The sequence below is a fragment of the Balaenoptera physalus genome (genome assembly GCF_965194825.1).
Source record: "Balaenoptera physalus genome assembly, chromosome: 2".
NCBI classification, from domain to species: domain Eukaryota; kingdom Metazoa; phylum Chordata; class Mammalia; order Artiodactyla; family Balaenopteridae; genus Balaenoptera; species Balaenoptera physalus.
Window position 1 is genome coordinate 22,245,446 of NC_138883.1, and position 21,869 is coordinate 22,267,314.

Below are 21,869 nucleotides of genomic sequence, written 5' to 3' on the forward strand. Positions count from 1 at the left end.
ACAGACATAAAAGGGGAAATGATGCAGAGTGAAACTGTAGGTGAAGACAAGATTCAGAGAGAGCATGGGAGAAAAAGAAGGCCATCCCTCTTTTGCAGCCTCACAAGCAGCCTGTTAATAAAATAATACATATTATGAGAACTTAAATTCCAGGTCATGGTGATAGGTGTTTTCTACTCAGTTTCTCATTTGCTCTTCTCAAAAGCTCTGTAAATGGTAGCATTACGATCTCCCTTCACAAAGGCTTAGGAAGGTTAAGTGAGTAGGGTGGATAACACAGCGAGGAAGTGGCAAAGGTGGGACACAAACCCAGGTGACTACAAAGCCCACACTGTAACCAGGGAGCTGTGACATTTGCAAGGCCTGAACTGACCAGGTAATCCAATTGCTTGTGTTGTTCCTAAGTTTGTCCTCATAGTTGTGGCACCTAATATGGGTTGGTTCTGGAGGCCAGAAATCATGTCATGTAACCTCTATAAGATTCTGCATGATCTGGTCATTCCTGCCTCTCCTACATCATCACCTAAAATCCTTCCCTCCCCTGCTGTGATCCAGCGACACAGGCCTTATTTCTTATCTGCAACCACTTTCGGTCTGCAGTCACTGTGTCCCATGAACTTCATGTTTCTGATGGATGTTTCCAAATTCTTCTCCACCTGGTTTTCAAACCACAGAGCTTCTTCCTCAAACCCAGAAATTAATTCAACTTCCACCGAAGCCTTTTGTCACTTATTCCAGACACTGCCACTTACCCTCTGATTTTCTTCTGATTCTTAAAAGCACAGCAGTGGCTCGGATAAGAAAGGTCAGCCCGTGTGAGATGAAGGAAACTCAAGGAAAGTGGAAGTTTCTTTAGAGTCCAAGTGTTTCTTGCTATCAATTCCTTCAGGTGTTCCAGGCCTTTGGATGGCAGGGCAGTAACACTGGTATGAGAGACATCCCTGGGAGGGAGAGAACAGAGATACAGAGAGATGGTGAGCAGCCAGGACCTTCCAGTTCTTGGCCAGAAAGACACACAGGCCTGAGATTAATGGGGAGATGACATGATGCTTTCTGCTGTAGAATATGCTACACTCTGAGTTATTACACACAGCCACTGGTCTAAGGACAGATATTATGCTTCTAAGTTGGTATGTTGCAAGGGACTTCCATTTTTATTGTTTAGAACTCCAGGATCTATCAGTACAAATAATACATAGTTCAGCAGACATTTTGTTTTACCCATTGCAATACACACAAACTCTTGGAATCAGAGATGGATGTCAATTTTACTCTGGAAAACTACATCATATAACTACTAAATGGTCTCAAGAGGCAAGAGAAATAAATTTGAACAGGCTCAGAGGGGCCTAAATTGCTTCCAGTCTCTGTGGGGACTAGGGTTTTGGGATTGATAAAGTGCTCATCGATATGCATCAATACCAGTATCATGAAAATCTTCTCCTAATGACGCAGAACTTGGGAGTCATAACCAGTTACACGGTGACTTCATGACTCAGAACAATCTCGCCACAGATTCTTTAGAAGGCTCTAAAAGTATTCCTGGAAAGAAAACTCCAGTACTTATATTAACAATTTGAAATGAGATTCAGATTGAGGTGGTGAGGCTGGGGACAGTGTAGACATTAGTGTCAGTTACTAAAGTAGAATTAATTCATGGCTTTTAGTGTGACATTTTCTGCTCTTTTCTCAGTCCCACAGAATCCAGGTTACGTATCTTGCTCCATCATTTTTACTTGCGTTGAAAAGCAGCCTGAATAAGACCATAAATATTTAACCTAACGTCTCTCTTATTTTATATATTATCAATTGAATTAAACTGACATTCATTAAATATTCCTTTTTTTTACAATCATATTTTTAATGTTTCATGTAATTAGTAATGACTGATTAGCAAATGAATTCCAATATTTTCAACTTCTTCCTCCACATTATTGTAATTGGACTTAGCTGGGATTTACATTCCCAGGGTTCAAGGCTGCTAGAACTTGCTACTTGCTTTTTATAAACAGGAAGCTTGAGTATTAACCCCATTCACTGCAGAACTGTGATTATTGGGGGGAGGGTGTCATGTTCGCTATTTTGTTTTATATTTAATTTAAAAATTCTATATTTCAGCATTTCCCAAACTTGCCTGGGGGTAATAATTACCCTTGGTGCTTGTTACTATATGATCCCCAGGTGATTTTTAACATTAAGCAAGTATATTTGGAAAACTGGCCTAAATGAATAACTTTGTGGTTAGTGAGAGAGTTGAGGAATTAAGCCCAGTTGTGAGGTAAATGAGGCTGGACTTTGCTCTCCTGCCCCATCTTCCTTTGGATGCATCTCTTTCTCTTTTAGCCATGTGTCTTCATGGTGTGGCCATCTTTATGCCTCCGATTTTCTGGAGGCCACTTACGTGTCTCTTTTCTGTCAGTGAAACAAGAGAGCATCTCTTGGCTCCTTTTTTCTGCTTTGCTGTCTGTTGGATACACTGATTGTGTGTATTCATCTGAAAGAGTTTATCCTTCCAAGTAGTGCGTTTGCAGTTTAATAGATATTTCTTGAGAAAACACTTTAGTAACCATTCCTGTTACTGCATGACAAAATACCCCCAAACTAAATGGCATCAAACAACAATCTTTTTATTATAAGCATAGCTTTTGTGGGCCAGGAATTTGAACAGGGCATGGAGGGGATGGTTTGTGTCTGCTCTCTGCTGTCTGGGACTCAGCTGGGAAGACTTGGAGGTTAGGACAGCTCAGTGGCTGGGGGCTGGGATTATCATCAGGCTCCTTCATAGCTTCAGGTCTCTGGAGTCTTTGAACATAGATCCAGGTGCAGCAACCCCTCCAGGAACTCGTTAGCAATCTGGGGGTGGGGGGGAGGAATTTACTCCCTGATTTGTCTGAGTGTCTGCAATGAGCGTTTCCCAGGTAGCCTCTAGCTGGGTCCTGGTGGGGCTGAATTGGGAAGGTGTTTTTGGAAAATGTGTATAAACTTTGTGATGGAAACATCTGTAACATAATTGGTACTTGGCATATAGTTTAAGCTCAAGTCAGAAGCAAGGAATCAAGCAAATACAGCTCCAGCCCAGATCTTGGCTTACATAGTCAACTGCTTATTTGACATTTCCACATGGATTTTTCACAGGCATCTCCAACTTGACAGGTCCATCCCAAATTTCGCTTCTAATCCCCCACCCTGACACCAACCTGCTCCTCCTCCATTCAATCTAGCAAAATACAGGGATTTGAACTCCAGAAGAGCTCGTATTTGCATCTCTAATGGAAGCTCTCTGGTTCAAGCTAACATCATCTCTTGCTGTGGTAGTTTTCTTGTCAGCTCTTACTCCCTTCCAGTCCATTCTCCACACAGCAGTAGAGCAGTCATAACATATGGGTCGAGCAAGGTCATTCTCCTGCTCAAAACCTTGCAGTGACTTCCTAAGGTACATGAATTACATCTACTCTTCATACCATGCTTGTCAAGGCCCTGCAGATCTGGCCCTTGCCTTCCTCTCCAACCTCATCTCAGGGCCATAGACTGCTTACAGCCCAAATTAGAATCTATCTGGAGCCATCTCACTCCCCACTGGCATGAGCCACTTGATGGAGCTCTAAGTGTCCGTTAAGCACTGCTCCTAAAGTGCTCTGAGGTGCGGCCCTCTCCTGATGTAGGCTGCTGCACTGGTGCTACTTCAGCCCTTCCAGAGTCAAGCAAGGGGAACAACGGCTTCCCCTCCAGCCCCCCCCCCCTTTAAAAAAATTTAACCTTTGTTGCAGAGATCTGCAGTTTTAATCAGACAGCTCTGAGTGTTGCAGAAAGGAAGGTAGGAGCTCCTATACTTCCCAGCGGATGCAGCACTGCCTCTCTTTTCAAAATAACCCAATGGAATGATTCTTCCCTCTAAGCCTACTGGTATTTCTTTATTTCCTGCCCACCAAGTGCCATCTTCCAGGGCTTATGTCCTTGTGGATTCTCTCTTGTCCTTGTTCAGTATTCATGCCATGAATGTTTACAGTAAAACGCAATTGAGCTAGACCCCCAATCAGATTTCAGCTCTGCTGTTTATGGGTCTACAGTGTCATGGTTCTCATAACTACCACCTTAGTTTAGGTCTGAATTACATTTCAACTCAGTTTTGCAAAAACTTCCTGACTCGTCTCCCAGAAAGTGTCTACTAATTCTGCCTTCAGACTTAGGACAGGATGTTCTTTCTAAAACTTGGAAAGAACAAGTTTTGTTGCTTTCCAGCTTTAAACCCATGGTTCCTCCAATGTCTACAGTTCACGCTTCTCTAAGTCTCTGCCCTCTCTCCAGTGCGAGTGTCTTCCTGAATTCTGTGTTGTCTTCTTTCTTGATTTTCTCCCTCATTTCACTGGAGTACATTTTCTTCCTTCCTTCCTTCCTTCCTTCCTTCCTTCCTTCCTTCCTTCCTTCCTTCCTTCCTTCCTTCCTTCCTCCCTCCCTCTCTCTCTCTCTCTCTTTCCTTCTTTCTTTCTTTCTTCCTTTTTCTTTTCCCAGCTTACAAGATCTTAGTTCCCTCACCAGGGATTGAACCGGAGCCCTCGGTGGTGAAAAGTGCAGAGTCCAAACCACTGGACCACCAGGGAATTCCCTGGAGTACATTTCCAAGTAAGTTTTTAGAGGTCATATATGCAAGATATTTTCTGAGTCCTTGTATGACTGAAAATGACTTTTTTCCCTACTCTTGTATTCAATGGACACTTTACCTGGGTATAAATTTTAGGTTGCACATCACTTTTCTTCAGAATTCTAAAGGCTTTACTCTATTGAATTCTAGCACCCAGTGTTGCTTTTGGTAAGTATGATGCCATTCAGGTTCTTATTCTTTGGTCTTTTTTTTTTTTTAACATCTTTATTGGAGTATAATTGCTTTACAGTGGTGTGTTAGTTTCTGCTTTATAACAAAGTGAATCAACTATACATTTACATTTATCCCCATATCTCCTCCCTCTTGCGTCTCCCTCCCATCCTCCCTTTCCCACCCCTCTAGGTGGTCACAAAGCACCGAGCTGATGTCCCTGTGCTATGCAGCTGCTTCCCACTAGCTATCTATTTTACATTTGGTAGTGTATATATGTCCATGCCACTCTCTCACTTCGTCCCAGTTTACCCTTCCCCCTCCCCGTGTCCTCAAGTCCATTCTCTACGTCTGTGTCTTTATTCCTGTCCTGCCCCTAGGTTCTTCAGAACCATTTTTCTTTTTTTTTTAGATTCCATTTATTCTTTGGTCACTGATGTGATTTTACTCTCTGACAGCTTTTACAGCCTTCTCTCTCTCTCAGCTTTATTGAGATATAATTGACATATATTACGTTCAAGGTGTACAACACGATGATTTGAGATATGTATATATTGTGAAATGATTATATGGCCTTCTTTTCCCTGGTGTGAGAGTTCATGAAAGTGTGCCTTGATATAGATATAGATCTTTTTTCATTTATTGTGCTGGACACTGGGGTGGAGGGGTCCCTTCAATCTGGAGACCTGTGCTCTTCACCTGTAAGACAATTTTTGGTATTGTTCCCAGGATAACTTGTGCCTTGGAATAATGCAATAACTTGAGTTTCTTCCCTGGAATTCCTGGTAAGTGGAAAAGGACCGTCCTGGAACCATCAGACATATCTCCATCTTTTCTTATAATTTTCTGCTATTATTTTTATTGAATCTTCTGGTAAAATTCCTTGACTGTATCTTCCATCTCTTCCATTGAATTAAAAAAAATTAATAAAAAAGTGTCCAACTTTATTGAGGTATAATTGACAAATAAAAATTGTATATATTTATGGTGTACAAAGTGCTGTTCTGATACATGCATACACTGTGAAATGATTACCACAATCAAGCTAATTAACATATCCATCACCTCACACAGATGTAATTTTTTGTGTGTGGTGAGAACACTTAAGATTTACTCTCCGCAAATTTCAAGTATGCGATATAGTATTATTAACTATAGTCACCATGCTGTGTATTAGACAGTCAGAACTTAACACTGCATAACTGAAACTTTGTACCTCTTGACCAACATTTTCCTATTTCCCTCATCCCCCATCCCCTGGCAACCACCATTCTACTGTTACTATGAATTCAACTTTTTTAGATTCCACATATAAGAGGGATCATGCAGTATTTGTCTTTCTGTGCCTGGCTTTGAATTTTTTAATTTTAGCTTGATGAGAGCTGGGACTCTGCCTGTTCTGTTTATCGCTGTATTTTTCACACACAGACTGGTGCTTAGAAGACAGAAGGCTCTGGATATATACTTGTCAAATACATTTTTAAAGAGTGATTTCCTGTTTTATATTCCTTTTTTATACCATGTTTGAGGACGCACACACAGCAGTTAGGAGCATGAGTTTTAAATTCAGACTATCTGGATTTGTATTTTGGTTTCCCCACTTACTATCGGTTACTTAACATTTTGTGCCTCAGTTTCCTCATCTTCTTGAACAGTAACTGACAGTGTGTTGTCAATGAATATTAGCCATTATTATCATTACTGTTATAGTTATAGGGATAAAACATCTTAGATTTATCTTAGGTCACTAATTGTTGCTTTGTAAAAAGTTCTTTTCTGTTCTCTTTAACATCTTTGGTTCCTCCAGGCTCATCCCCCTCCCCACCCCCACCCCCCATTTGTTTTTCTTGGTTTTGATCTTTCATGTTAGAAGCATTCTTTGGCTTGTGTTCCTTGGTGTCACATTCATGCTGAAGAACGAGGCACTGAAAATCTGATAGGGAGCTTGTCTACCAGTAGACTGTGCTTTAGGGCAATTCTGTGGGGAGCTGGCCATTATGTTGTTGAACCCTAAAATGCCAATGTGGAGGTCTTTTTTGTTTTAGAGTTTTTCAACTTCTTCAGAAAAAAGACTTCAATCTCCAGCTTAGAGGGGAGGTACTTGGCTGTTGGTGTTTTGCATGAATGGGGTGGAGGGTTACCATTTCCAGACAGAGACCTTCAATTAATCCTTTTGTTTTTAGTCCCACATCTCTTGCCACATGCCACATCCATCACCGCTAAATCTCATACCCTTCAGAGATTCTGCAGGACAAGGAAGTTGCCTCTGAATATATGCTCCGTGTGGGTTTTGCCTCCTTCTCCTCTGCCTTTTTTCCCCCCAGAATTCTGTAGCTCTCCAGACCATCCATTTGCCCTCACCCGTCTTCTTTGTCCTTGTTGATTTATGTACATTAAAATTTTCTTTCCCATCTTTTTAGAGGGATCTCGGGAGGGAGAAGAAATAAAGGCTTAAGTTCAATGCATCATCTTTGACTTTTAATCACTACTCCATTTAGCATGCAGAATGTGCAAGAGCTGAGAATGAATACTTGTTGAGTGCTGAGCCACACTGGACAATCTCCAAATCTGGAGTTGATGGAGAAAGAGCCTCAGTCTGAAGAAATCCTCAGACTTAACAAGGCAGGGATCATTTTAAGTTATTTGAAGCTGTATCTTTTCACATTCATCTAAATTTTTATTTGACCACTTTGAATCCAGAATTTCCTAATAGTGTATCTTTCCTAAAATAAATCCTTCAAAATATAGTTTAATTTTTAAATTTTGGTTTTGAAGTGATAAGAATATGGAGAGTAGCTATCAGCTGTTAAAGGACCTGAATCCCTTTGTGAATGCAGCCATATTGAATGAAGCCTACTAGCTGGAGGGCCTCCCTCTCTCTTACTGACTCTGGCACTTTCCACAAGGAGCTCATCAAGTGACGGGCACTGAACTTCAAGAGAATTTGTCTCTAGCAGGTATTTACTCACAAAACAGAATGCAGCTGAGCTGAGCCTGGCAGACAGTTTGAAGTCTAATTGCCTAGGTCATGGGAACCATCTCAAGTTAAGTGTCTAATGAAAGTAACAGAACCTGAATTTGGAGAGAGTGAGGCCTGCAGGGTTATATACTGGGCAAGAATATCACCAAATTTTAAGGATGCCAGGAAAAAAAAAAGACCCAACTGATATTTGATGTCATAGGAAGAACAAATTGCTCCTCAGAAGCAATTATGTGCTCTAGCATCCTCAAACATTGGAACAGTTTCTATTTTTTTGTGAGATATTTTGTCATTATCAAATACATGATTAACCTTTGATGAATTCAATTGCAAATTAAATAAGCACTAATCGGCTTGCCAATGTTTCAGCAGCAATTGCAAGTCTCTTTTATGTTTGCTTGTAATGAATGTGGTGTTTTCTAAAGGTCAATATGTAGAAGCTGATCCATTATAAATGTGTAGTCACATCTGTAAATTGGTAGATGAAATGCATCTAAGAGCAGAAAGAAGATTAACTTACTGCTTAAAAAGCAGTTTAATTAATTTATTGATACTGAATTAAAAATAACTAGGGCTTAAAAGCTATAAGTTCAAGACAGTGAGCTTGTTTAATTATTTGTTTAAAATTTTAAAACAGCATGTGCATTTATTCAATAAGTATTTATTGATTGCTTTCTATGTCTCAGGTACAGTTCTAGAATCTAGGGTTACAGCAGTTAACTAAACATGCAGAAATTCCTGCTCTTCTTATGCTTACATTCTAGAGAGGGATAATTTTTTTAAAAAAGTAACAGTATGTTAGATGATAACGATAAGTACCATGGGGAGAAGCAATACGGAGTAGGGGAAAGGAAGAGCCCAGAGGTAGGTCACAATTAGAGATGGGGAAGGATGTCAGGGAAGACCTCACTGAGGATTTGGTTGAGCGAAGATCTGAAGGAGATGAGGGAGAGAGCCATAGTTATATCTGGGAAAGAGCATTCCAGGCAGAGAGACCAGTCAGTGCAAAGTCCCTGGGATGAGAGTGTACCTGGTGTGTTTAAACAAGCAGGGAGGCCAGTATGGCTGGAGCTGAGACAGTGGGGGGTTAGGAAATGTGGAAGAAGAAGTCAGAGAGGTAATGGGGAGCCAGATCATGTGTGCCTTGTAGGCCATCAAAAGGACTTTGTCTTTTCATCACAGTGAGATCAAATGCCTTCAGAGGAATGGTACAATCTGACTTATTTTAAAAGGATCAAACTACTGCTTTGAGAATAAACCAAAGGGAGCAAAGAGTGGAAACAAGGAGACCAACAATAGACAAGATGGTGCCTTGGACCAGAGTGGTGGCAGTAGAGAGGCTGAGAATTGTTGGAGTTTGTATAGATTTAAAAGGTAGAACCAATGGGATTTTCTGATGGATTTGGATGATATGGGGTCTGAGAGAAAGTGAGGTCAAGAATGACTCCATGACATATAGTCTGCAGCTGGAAGAATGGAGTTGCCATTTCCTGAGATGGGGAAGGCTGCAGGTAAAGCAAATTTGGAGGAATGGTCAGAGGTCTAGTTTTGACAGGTCAAGTTTGAGATGCCTATTAGACATCCAGGTGGCAGTGTCAAGTAGGCAGTGTGTTATAAGTCTGGAATTTGGTAGAGTTGTCTGGATTGGAGATTTCTATTTAGATATCACAGGCATTATGCAAAGCCATATGAGTGGATGAGATCACCAAGGACACGAATAAAGAGAGATACAAAGAAGGCCACAGGTGGAATGCTGGGGTACTCCAACAACAAGAGATCAGGAGAAAGAGGAAGAACCAGAGAGGGAGACTGGGAAGGAGCAATCAGAGGTGTGGAGAAAAACCAAGAGAGAGTGGTGTCTTGGAAGCCAAAAGAAGAAGGTATTGTAAGGAAGATGAAGTCATCAACCTAGTTAAATGCTTCTGAGGCACGAACTAAGAATTGGCCATTTGATTTAGCAACTGTGGAAGTCACTGGTGACCTTGAAAAGAGCAGTTTTGGTGGCATGGTGAAAATGTGATTGGAGTGAGCTTAACAGGGATTGGGGGAGAGGATTTAGGATTCTAGCCAACTCTTTTGTGATGTCTTGCTACAAAAGGACACAGGTAGATATGGAGTTGAAGGGATATTTTTAAATTATAAGTAGTTCAGTATATAGTCCTGAAAGTTAAAGTATCTTTTAAAAATAAAAGAACACTTAAAAATAATAATAACTCTTTAAAGTCATCAAATATTCAATCAGTGTTCCAAGAGAGGCAAGGTAGTTGTCTCACTGGAGTCAGGAGCCAAGTTGACCTAAGTATTACAGCTGACTGATATGTCTCTTAGGTGTCTTTTAATCCATAGGCTCAAGAAATATTGTTTTTAAGATGGGAGAAACAATAGCATGTTTAAATGTTGATGGGAGATAATCCAGTAAAGAGGAAAATATAGATGCTATGGGACAGAAGGGTGAGGATTGCCGAAGCAATGCCCTTGAATTGCTGAGAGGGCATGGGGCCCAAGACCTTGGTGAAGGGCCCAGCCTTATAAAGTGACTTAAAATTCAGGAGAGGAGACAGAGGATGTAGACATAGATACAGGACGGTGGGTAGATGTGGTGGTGGGAGCATGAGGAATTCTCTTCTGATTGATTTTATTCTAAATGAAATGGAAGTCAAGGTGATCAGCTGGGCATGAGAATGAGAGAGGACTAGAGAATTGAGGAGAGGGGAGGAGGTCTGACATGTTCATCTGGGAGAGTACCTAGAGAAATGGGATGTTATTGCTGTACAGCACTCGGGGCCCACCTGGAGTGAATGATTTAAAATGAAACCACTTGCCAAGCCCACCTGCAAAAGTCCAGGCCCACAGTAGGTGGGAATTGGATTTAACCAAGGTAGGGTTTTTCTATGCAAGGATGATAGCGAGAGGGTCAAGGTAGTTAGTTGGCTGTGTGTACAAGTCAGTGCTTATAATGATAGATAAGGAATTTAAGCTTCATAAGGAAGAAATGAAGACATGAGAGAGGTGAAAGACAGTGAAATATTAGTAATAGACTGTAGCTCCTAGTAAGACCAAAGAATTGAAGGAATGACTGTATTAGAAGGAAACACATGGAAAGACAGCAGAATGTTTGAGACTGAGATTATGAAGGGTTTGGAATCATTGGTCATGACAGGCCTATGGCCATTGACCTGAAGTCTAGAGGTAGAGTGGAGAACAATGTTACTGGAGTGGAAGTCAGAGGCCAAGGTATAGGAAAGAAGACCCACATGGATACTGAAATCAACAAAAATTATGAAAGGAGTAGTGTTAGAGGAATCAGTAACAGTGCATCAGGTGCTGAGAGCTTCAAGAAATGAGATAGAGTAACTTTGGAGTTCACAAATCACAACAAAAAAGATATTTGGGTGGTAAATCAACTATACTTGAATAAAAAAAAATTTTTTTTAAAAAGAAAGAAAATAAAACAAAATTGAAAAAAAAATAAAGGTTTGTATAGAATTCACACCAAAAAAAGAGTGGTTAAAGAAAAAAAAAGTATATTTGGGTGGTAATGTTTGAGAGCACGAGAGTCAAAGTTGGGGAGAGGTTTTAAGGAGGAGGAGAGATAATGGTCCAAAAGCAACAATGAGGAGGCAGGAGGGCATCTGCCTCGACTTCATTTTATATAAACTGCTTATGTTTCTACAACATGAGTCAATCATTAGCATGTTTTAAAATCAGGTATTCTACTTTAAGATTCCTCCAAGCTGCCGGTGCCCACAGGTAAATGTCTTTAATTTTTTCATATGAAGATTGACTTGCAGCAAGAATTTGCAAGTTGTTCACATGGACTAATTCGCTACTGGGCTTGCTCATTTTCAGAGAACCCATAAGAAAAGAGGCGTTCTTAAGGAGTTTCTGCTATGTGTGAGTCATTGTGTCAGGCCCTGGGGTTACAATCATGGGGAAAGATAGACAAAAATCTCTTCTCCCATTACATTTACATACTAATGGAGGGAGAAAGAGTAAACAAGTCAGTAGATGTCTAAAATGGCTAGAAGTTTGGATGGTGCTAAGTATCATGGAGAAAAAGAAAGCAGGGAAATGGGATGAAGGGTGATGGGCAGCTTCAAATTTAAACAGGGAATTCAGGGAAGACCTCAGTGAGAAGCTTACATTTAAGCAAAAACTCAAAGGAGTCAGAAGAGCAAGCCCCATGGATATCTGGGTAGAGAAAACAGCTGGTGCATAACCCCAAAGGTGAGAACATGCCTGGGGGCACCAGTTCAGTGTGGCTGGAGTGGAGTGATGAGGAAAGATGCAGGAGATGGGATCAGAGATACTGGGTCATGGGTGGGGGGCGAACAGCATAGGTCTCTGAAGGCCTTGGTGAGGACTTTGGTTTTCTCCAGAGTCAGATGATCAAGAACTGGGGATGTTTAAGTAGAAATTTAAGAAAGTGATCAAGCAAAGTTGGAGGATTACAACAGGAGCAAGAATCATCTTATGTGAAAGGGGTTGACCTGATGTGCTGTAAATTGATGGTGTTTCTGGGTTAGGGCTGGGTTTGCATCCTAATATCACCACTTATGGCCAGTTGACCTTGGGGACTTACCTGATATCTCTGCACCTCAGTTTTCTCATTTCTTAAATAGGGATAATGACACCTACTATTGAATAGTTAAAGAGACTCAAGGTGATCTGTAAAGAATCTAGCACACAGCTGAAGCTCAAAAATGGCCCCTATTATTAATAAGAAAATGTTTGTCTAAAGATTTAGATGATCATAAATTACCAATCTTTTCTTGAGGTCTTTGCGTACAAACAAAATTGCTTTGTAACTCCGATATCACTGTTATCTTCTTTCTTTTCGCTCTTGAGTTTGCATAATTACACTTCATTTAAGACTATAGCTTTCACGACCTATGAAATCTCATGGAGTTGACTGTCTGAGCATTATGTATCCTGGAGTGAAAAACTACCTGTATACTGTAATTCAGTAAGGTTGGAGCTCCTCCACACAGTAACAAGAGGAAATGATGGCAAGGTATTACCGATAGTCAAATGCTGAGACACAAACATATCCTCCTCAGTGTTAAGTCCTCTCCTCTGTCCTCCCCGACGCGCAACACACATACATAATGACCATCACTATCAGTTTGTGAGAAATGAAAAGTCCACTTTCCTTTGAGTGTTTGTTTCTTTTAGACTCAGAAGCAGAACATAATTAACAAAATGGATTTCAGAGACTTGACAGAGATAGCATGTCAGAATGAAAACCCTTAACTACCTTATTTCCTTCCACCTGTTCCAAGAGTAAAAATCACAGAAGAGTCAAAGATTTAGTACTCATCCATATTTACTTGGGAAGAATTGAGTGCCTCATTGTATACACTGTAAACTGCTTCTTTATTTATATTTGTGGGTTATTTATTTTAAAATTTAATCCCAGGTTGATTCACCCCTCCTATCAGCCTGTTATCGGCATCTTTTAGTGAATTATAAAATCATGAGTAAAACTTGCTACAGAACAGAGTACACATGATTTTTGCCTCATCTATTTGGCCCTATGCAATCTCATTTCTCTTCTTTCATCATACAACTGATACTTGATATGGGTAAAATTACCAGAAATTATGAGTGGAGTAGTGTGGAGAGGTCAGAAACCTTTGGGATTGATAGTATAAAATAAAATAATTTACTTTAAAATGTTTAGCACTGAGACTAGTAGGCACTCACTAAAAAGTAGATTTATTTACACGTAAAGTTGCAGAGAAAAAATATGTGTTCCTACTTGCTTTTTATTCCAAAGATTCATCACTGTTGAGGGCTCTTGGCTAAAGAGCACTGATTAGTTAATAAAACTGGTTTAGAAAATTAATATGGTTTAGAAAATTTTTTCTAATTTTTTCCCTGAAACTTCAAGTGTTGTTTACCTAGAATTCAGACTCAGTAAAGATTCTTTTATGTTCTATCAGTTTTGATCAAAGTAAAAAGCCTTTAAATAATTGACTTTAGCAAAACTGAGTTAAAAGAAACAGTTAATGGATTTGTGAATTACTCTTTTTTAGAGATGCAGTCATCCTAGTTTACTTTTTGGTGTGGCATAGATACAAAAACCTTTACTCAGACTGAATCCCCTGATGTAAAATGCATGATCATTTGAGGCCATTGCTCTAGGACAGTGGCTCTCAGTGCTTTGGAGAACTTTATTTAAAGTAAAAATCTTTTGAGGATAATAGTAGCTGGGCTTTTAGTCAATTGAAGAAGAGGAAAGGTTTGTATGACTTTGAGGATCTTTGCAATAACTCCATCATCCTTCTCCTACCAGAGTCATCCCCCTAGTTGGGAAATGCTCTGAAAATTTCTCAGTAATTGTAAAAAGTAACCTTATCATTATACATTTCCGTGACTTAAAGTATTAATCCTTTCTTCTCATATCAATGGCTATGGTAGTAAGAGATGCTACTGATCAATAAATCTGGATTTGGGGGGAATCAAGTATCCCAAGTTGTTGACATAACTCCTTTGGTCCAAAGATTCCTAGGGCTGAAGCAGACCATCCTTTTGTTTTTAGCAAGAAGCCAGCATGCACACAATTCTGGAAAGGTAATTGTCTTCTCTTTCTCTTCAAATTCTTCTGTGACCTTCCTTGCAGCTCTCATAGACTCTACAAAATGGTCACAGGCCCTCTCCTTTGCTGTGCCTCTGGAGAAAAGGGTGTATGACTTAGGAGGATAAGTTGCTTATCCTGCTTTGGTTGCTTCCCTGACAACCCGGCTTCCTTGGCATGAGTCTGGCTTGGTGCCCAAGTCGGGCACTGCAAGAGGTCTGTTTGTCTTTGTAACTCATTTCACAGCCCAGAGTAGAGCAGCCTAGTAGACAAACTCCTCTGGTTTTCCACCCTTGGGAAGCTCCCTTCCTCTCCAGAGGCTCTGCTGGCAGGCACAGAAAGGAAGACAAGGAACACTAGGCTGATTAGGCCTCTGGGCTCGATTTCCCTCCCTCTGAGGGAGGGCCAGTGCCTGCCAAACAGCCAAGATGTAGAGATGAGCGATCCCAGTGCCATGGCTGGGACAGAGCTACCCAGGGTTAATATAGTCAGGGTCAAGGGTGGGCAGAGACCAAGGAAAGGAAGCATGGGGTGAGTTGAAGAGGGCCACAAACTGTAATGGATTATGCAGCTATTACTAATCTTTCCATGGTAACCTTCAGTGGGTCATCCTTACCTGCTGAATCAGGTCGTGTTCCCTTAACATGATTTCGACACAACACGCTTTTCAGACACTATCCTTTGGCCCAAATTATGTTTTTTTTGTTGTTGTTGCTCTTAGGATATATCCTGTTTTCCTGCAGGCTTGCCTTAGTTCTTCCTCTTATAGTTTCTGTCTCTGTCTATTGTCATTCTACTCCTCACCTGAAGCCCATCTCAAATACCACCTCTTTTAACAAGGCCTATGCTGGTCACCCTAATCAGGAATGCTATCTTGATTCTTTAAATACTTCTTATGGCTCTTTTTACATTAAACTTATAGTGCCTTATTCACATTTCTCCTGAATTTGATTGTAACCTCTTTCAGGGCAGAGGTTGTATCTTATTCTTATAATTTTCATGGAGTTCAGTAGGTGCTCAGTTAAATATCTGCAGAATGAGTTAATGAACACCTTGTGTGAGTTTGTTTCAGATTAGCTATTTCTCCTTAGAAAGAAAAGAGAAACAGAAAGAGAGAATAAACTAGGGATGACAGAGGACTGGTAGTTAAGACTAAAACTGAATTCATTACCCAGGACCACACCTCAATAACAACAAAATGGCATGCAACCCAACTTTAAGAATGGATAAAATATTTGAACAGACCCTCGAAAAAATAAAATATACAAATGGCTAACAAGTACATGAAAAGGTGCTCGACATCATTAATAGTCAGGGAAACACAAAGTAAAACCACCATGAGATATCTCTTTACACCCACTAGCGTGGCTAGAATAAAAAAGATTGATAATACAATGGATTGGCAAGTATGAAACTCACTTCACTGGTGGGACTAGAAAATGGGATAGTCATTTTGGAAAACAGTTTGACCGTATATCCTATAAAGTTAAATATACATCTATCCTGTGACCTGATAATTTCACTCCTATTTTTACACTAGAAGAATAAAGAGATATGTGGCTCTCTATGGGACATTGGGTCATGAGAGAAGTTTCTGGGCCATGAAAATGTTCTAAGCCTTCACTGAGGTAACATAGTTTTGCCAAAACTCATCAAACTGTACACTTTAAAAATGTGCATGTTATTGTATGTAAATTATACCTCAATAAAAAAATAATTTTGCCCAGAATCAACCTAGAAAATCATGTATTCAACACGCCTGTGGACTTCAGCCATGCTAGAAAGAACCCTGCCACAATTTTTCAGCCATCTAATAGTATGACCTTGTGGAGAGCATTACGAGTCAAAAGAAATACATGAAAGACTTATTTTTCTCTAAACCAAGATGGCAGTGCCATGACTCTTAGATTTTCAAATGATTAATTTGATCAGCTAATAGCAACAATAGTTTATTTTGAAGTTTGTTTTTGTTGATAACATGTAGTGCAAGCTCAAGTATATTATCACAGAGATTTCATCTTCTTAGGAGTTACTTATAATAGTAAGTGGGACAATTATAATATAGTCATTATCAACAGTAGGTTAAATGCTTATTAGAGTGAGTTACATAATTTAGACCTTGGAGGACTCTGGTTATTATGGAAGGCATTACATTTCAGTGTGTTCTTTCCTTTGGGGTTATAAACACCAAGAGCTTCTCTTTCAAAATAAGATGAAAAGAAAACACCATAATCAAAAATGGACAGTATAAAAATGGAAAATGAGATTGCATATCTTGATTAAAAAATCAATAAGGAAAAAATGTTATGAAACTAAATTTAAAAGGCTTTTAAAAAATTAGCAAAGATTGGAGATGAGATCTCACTTTAGATGTTGCAGCTGTTTTAAGTTAGATTCTTTTTAAAGAAATGACCTTGAAAAAAGGTGGTAAACTAAGTGGGCAAATTTGACTGTTTTAGTCAACAGAGATGAATACAGTCATTCACAAATACCTTTATGAGGTATACATATATTCCGATTATCTTCTCTTTAGATGGAGTTTAAGATTTTCCAAGTTTGGCTTTTACTCCAAATCATAGCCAAATCATGACTCTTTGATATTAAGTTATACTTTATCAAGATTTATTGAGTACTTGCTGTCTTCTTTTTTGAAGTGGGGGGATTACAAAAAGTATAAGACACAGTCCATTTCCTCTAGGATCTTAAATTCTAGTCATGAGGAGAAGATATGGGGGAAACAAAGTAATGAAGATTTTGACAAAAGTTCAAGACAAGAATTAAAGTGATGTTACAAGGCCATACATGGTTAGTTAACAGATGCATTTTAAGACAGATGCTTGGAAGTGGAGGAATGAGACTGGACTCTTATTCATTTCTTATTTTCCTCCTACGGGCCTCTCAAATGCTACAATCTCCATTGTCCTTTCTTCCTATGCTTTGTGGTGTTCTTTTAAAATTTAATTTAGAATTTTATTAAAATAATGCATGAACCTATTTTTATAAAGCAAATTATACTGGAAACTTAACACACACAGCAGATTCCTGTGCAGCTCTTCCCTGCCTTGTGCTCTCTGATACCCCTGAAGCAATCACTTTCAACTTCCAGTATTCTTTCCATAATTGAAAATACTTCTTGATTTATTGGTTTTTCATTCACCCACTGACTCCTTACTTTGGAACATGAGGATTTAGCTCTCTTCCATCACCCTGCACATACATCCTTCTGACAACCCCTCAACTTTCCTGAAATAGTTTTAGGATGTATTTGGTTAAACCTATATTTAGTATTCTGGTTATTACAAGTCTGCATATTGTGATTTCATTTTATTTCTTGTGTAACGTTTTTAGTTTCTTCATGGGATGTCTATTTCTCTTTTATTTACATATCTTGGTTTGAATGGACCTCTTGCTGAGTCTTGTTATATGCTCCAGAGTTCTTAAAATAGCTCTCAATTCAGTTTTTCATAAAGTCAGTCCTATCATATAATCTATCAATCCCTTTTTATTTGTAGAACTTTCTCTTGGAGCCCTCCTTCAGCCCTGATGTAGATGTCCTGGTTTCAAGATTCCCAGAACCTCCCTTTTCGGTCATCCTGGGAATTCCATTTGCCTCTTTCCAATGTTGATCATTAAAATTCTCATTTTTCTCTCTATTGGTTTATGCTTCAAGAAAAGGTGAATGGGAAATCAAGTTTTTGAGGCTTTGCACATCTGAAAATGTCTTTATTTTACCTTCATCTTTGATAGATAGTTTGGAAAACACTTGTATTTCTGTGGTTCAGTTATAACTTTTCTTCTTTTATTTCTGATTTAATTGATTTGGGCCTTCTCTTCTTTTTTCTTGATAAGTCTGGCTAAAAGTCTATCCATTTTGTTTATCTTTTCAAGAACCAGCTCTTAATTTTGTTGATCTTTCCTACTGTTTCTTTAGTCTCTATTTCATTTATTTCTGCTCTGATCTTTATGATTTCCTTCCTTCTACTAACTTTGGGTTTTGTTTATTCTTCTTTTTCTAGTTCTTTTAGGTATAATGTTAGATTGTTTATTTGAGAGTTTTCTTGTTTCCTAAGGTAGGCCTGCATCGCTATAAACTTCCCTCTTAAAAATGCTTTTGCTGTGTCCCATAGATTTTGGGACACTGTGCTTCCACTTTTATTTGTCTCATGGTATCTTTTGATTTCCTCTGATTTCTTCAACGACCCATTTTTTGTTTAGTAGCATATTGTTTAGCCTCTGTGTGTTTGTGATTTTTCCATTTTTTTCTTGTAGTTGATTTCTAGTCTCATACCATTGTGGTTGGAAAAGATGCTTGATGTGATTTCAATCTTAAATGTATTGAGACTTCTTTTTTGGCCTAGGATGTGATCTATTCTGGAGAATGTTCCATGTGCGCTTGAAAAGAATGTGTTCTGCTGTTTTTGGATGAAATGTATATGTCTATTAGTTCACTCTGCTTGAGCTATAACAGCCTCCTTGCTACTCTTCAAACACTCCAGGTATGTTTTCACCTGGGGGTCTTTGCACTTGCCTAGAATGATCTTCCCTCATATAGTCACATGACTTGCTCCCTTATGACCTTCCAATCTTTTCCCAGTTGTGACCTTCTTGATGAGGCTTTCCCTGACCATCCTTCAAAGTGGTGACCCTACCCTATTGAAAGCTCATAATGAAGGGTCCTGGGCTTATCAAGTGCTCAGTAAATGTTGACTGTACATTTTCAGATGTTGGTCAGGAAAAGTTTCATCAAACTGATGGGAATGGGTAGGAATGAGAGGGAGAGGAGGGAGGAATTCCAGGCAGGTGAGATGACTAAATAAGAGCTATGGTCTGAAACCTGAAATTTAGAAATTATTCATATTCTCATGATATTAGAGAGCAAATGATTTAACCAAAGGAGAAGATATAGAGGAGAAAGATCCAGGACTGAGCCACACTGAAATTCTGGGGCAGTGAGCTCTAGTGAGAGAAATCGGGAGGGAGTGATCAGAGAGGTTACGAAAGATAAGAATAGTGACGCTGTCAAGAGTCAGGAAGAAGTGAAGGTAATGATAATGTTTACCATTTATTAAGCATATATGAAATACTTCAGATTTATTTTCTTACTTAAGTTTCACTACTTTTAGCTACTCTGTTTTGACAAATCAGAAAACTGAGACTTGGGTCTCACAATTAGTGATGGAGCCAGGAATCAACTCCAGGTCTAGCTCCTAATCTAGTTCACTTTTTATAACCTGGCATGCCTCTAGGAAGCAGAACTGGCATCGTCAAGCTGTTGCACATCTGCTCTTAACTTGGTTAGAGAGTCTTGTAAAAAAAAGACTTACCAAAACTATCAAAACAATTTTTAAGCAGCACAAACAAATAGGTAATTTAATTTACTGCTTCCAATGAAGTAGAAATGGACACTCTCCCATAAGGACAATGTACTAAAATATCTTTAAAATGTGACTACTACTTAAATGCCATAGCATTTATGGAAGTGTGATTCAAATATTTATAGTGTACTGTATTAATTTCACAAACATTTTTAAGCAAATACTGTGTTTCAGGCACTGTAATATGAACTAGAACTGTAGAAATGAAACAGACATAGCCCCTGCCCTCTAGGAGCTCCTGGAGAGATAGATAGAAACATGTCACTAGGGCCATGAGATGCATAAATAGAGGCGGGGAGTATAAAGGAAGAAATGGTCATCCTTCCCTAAGGAGAGGAGGGCCAAGAATGACTTCAGAGAGATCTTTACTCAAATGTCAAAATGGTAGTAGGTGCTTATCAGACATAAGGTTGTGCTAGGGTTTTCAAAGCAGTAGGAAGAGCAAGAGTTTAGCATAGCCATATAAGTAGGTTGGAATATTAGGGGAGCTGAGAGTTTCAATATGGATGGATGATTGGTCAGGAGTGTATAGAGGTGTGAGAGATAAAGCTGAAGATTATAGCAGGGCTTTGCATGCCACACCAAGGTCTTTATCCTGAGGGGAATGGGAGACCAGCATTGGTTTTTAAGATCCTATTTGCATTTGAACACAAGGAGGTTTGGGGAGGGTAAAATTGAGAAGGTCAAAGATAGAAGGCCAGGGGAAATTTGGAGACTCTTGTCATTTAGACTAGTGCTACTCAAAGTGTGGTGACCATTGGCTGTTTCTTATGAGTCCTTGATAAAGTAAGAAGCTTGTACTGGAATGTAAGCAACTACTTCACTAAACACACTGCTTAGTTTGGGCAACTTTGCTCTCATAGGAAGACTTTCTCCACGAAGGAAGCTGTGCTTTGAAGTACATTCTGGAGCCAACCTTGTAGTGGACCCACACTTTGAATGTTTCTGGTCTACACTATTGGTCTTCAAATTCTTTCAATGTCATGTATTTATAAGTAAAAAATGTCTGAGTATGTACTTTAACATATGTATATTTATGAGCTCTATACACATATTACTGTAATACCATGTTATATATTATACATTACAAAACACACTAACCATACATTTAAAAGGATAGGATAAAAACAAATAAGTAATATTTAAAAAAATATTTCACCGAAGTGAAATCAATGTTATTAAATAATACTTTACTAATTATGAAAATTGTCATTTAACACTTTCTGATACAGTTATTCAGAGGTCTGCTTCTGGGTCAGTTTATTTTGGTTTTGGTTTAAATGGTTGTCAATTGAAAAAGTTACCTCACAAAGATAGATGGTTCCAAATGGAATAGGGCAGGCTTGGCTGTACTTACTAAATTAAGATTCTCATCTCTCTATCCAATTCAGTAATTAAATACATGTTTTTATTGAAATTCATATTCTCAGCTGTCAATAAGTAGTTTTTGCAAACTAGTCTAAAGATGTTTCATTTTCATATTTTATATACATGGATTTTAAACCCACTGCAACTCTTAATTTGAAAGGTTTTAAAACGTTAAAATTCAATTTCTGATTTTAAAAAAGCAAACTTTTTATAAGTGACATTCACTATTTTCATCAGGAAAATTACATAACATGGAAAAGTTTCCAAATACCTGTTTCTAAAGACTCTTTTCAAAGCACACATTTCTTTAGAAGAGCAACAACTTTCCTCATTCATTGGTGAAATATCAGCTTTATCATGAAGGAGCAGTTAAAGATGTCTTTAAAAAATGTCTTCCAGGTTAAAAAAAAAAGTCACAGAAAAGGTCAATATACTTTTTTTCACTTGTCTTTTTATAAAAAGAAAAATGCATAATACTTTTAAGTACTTTGCCATGAGTTAACAATGAACCCCCGTATGGGACAATAGATTTTCAGGGTCACTCTGCCCTCTTATATGGAACCTGTGTGTTAAGAAAGTAAGGCCATAAACCCACTTAACTGGGTGTATTCAATCTAAAAGTGAAGTGAAATTGTTAAAAGTGAAAGAGTGAGGATGTAAGTCTTCAAGACTGTGGATCACCAGCTGTTCCCTTGGGATGCAATCATTACCCACTTGACACCTGAGGGACAGTGTAAAATATTAGTAGAATTTAAT

At 38.8% G+C, this 21,869-nt stretch overlaps 1 protein-coding gene across 1 annotated transcript in view; it reads right to left on the reverse strand.

Moving 5' to 3' along the window:
- TSHR (thyroid stimulating hormone receptor) overlaps positions 1–21,869 on the reverse strand; it is a 165,749-nt gene that overhangs the window by 9,378 nt on the left and 134,502 nt on the right. The window contains exon 10 of the mRNA XM_082451480.1: positions 753–941. Coding sequence (XP_082307606.1) covers positions 753–941 — 189 coding nt within the window. The remainder of the gene's footprint in view (positions 1–752; positions 942–21,869) is intronic.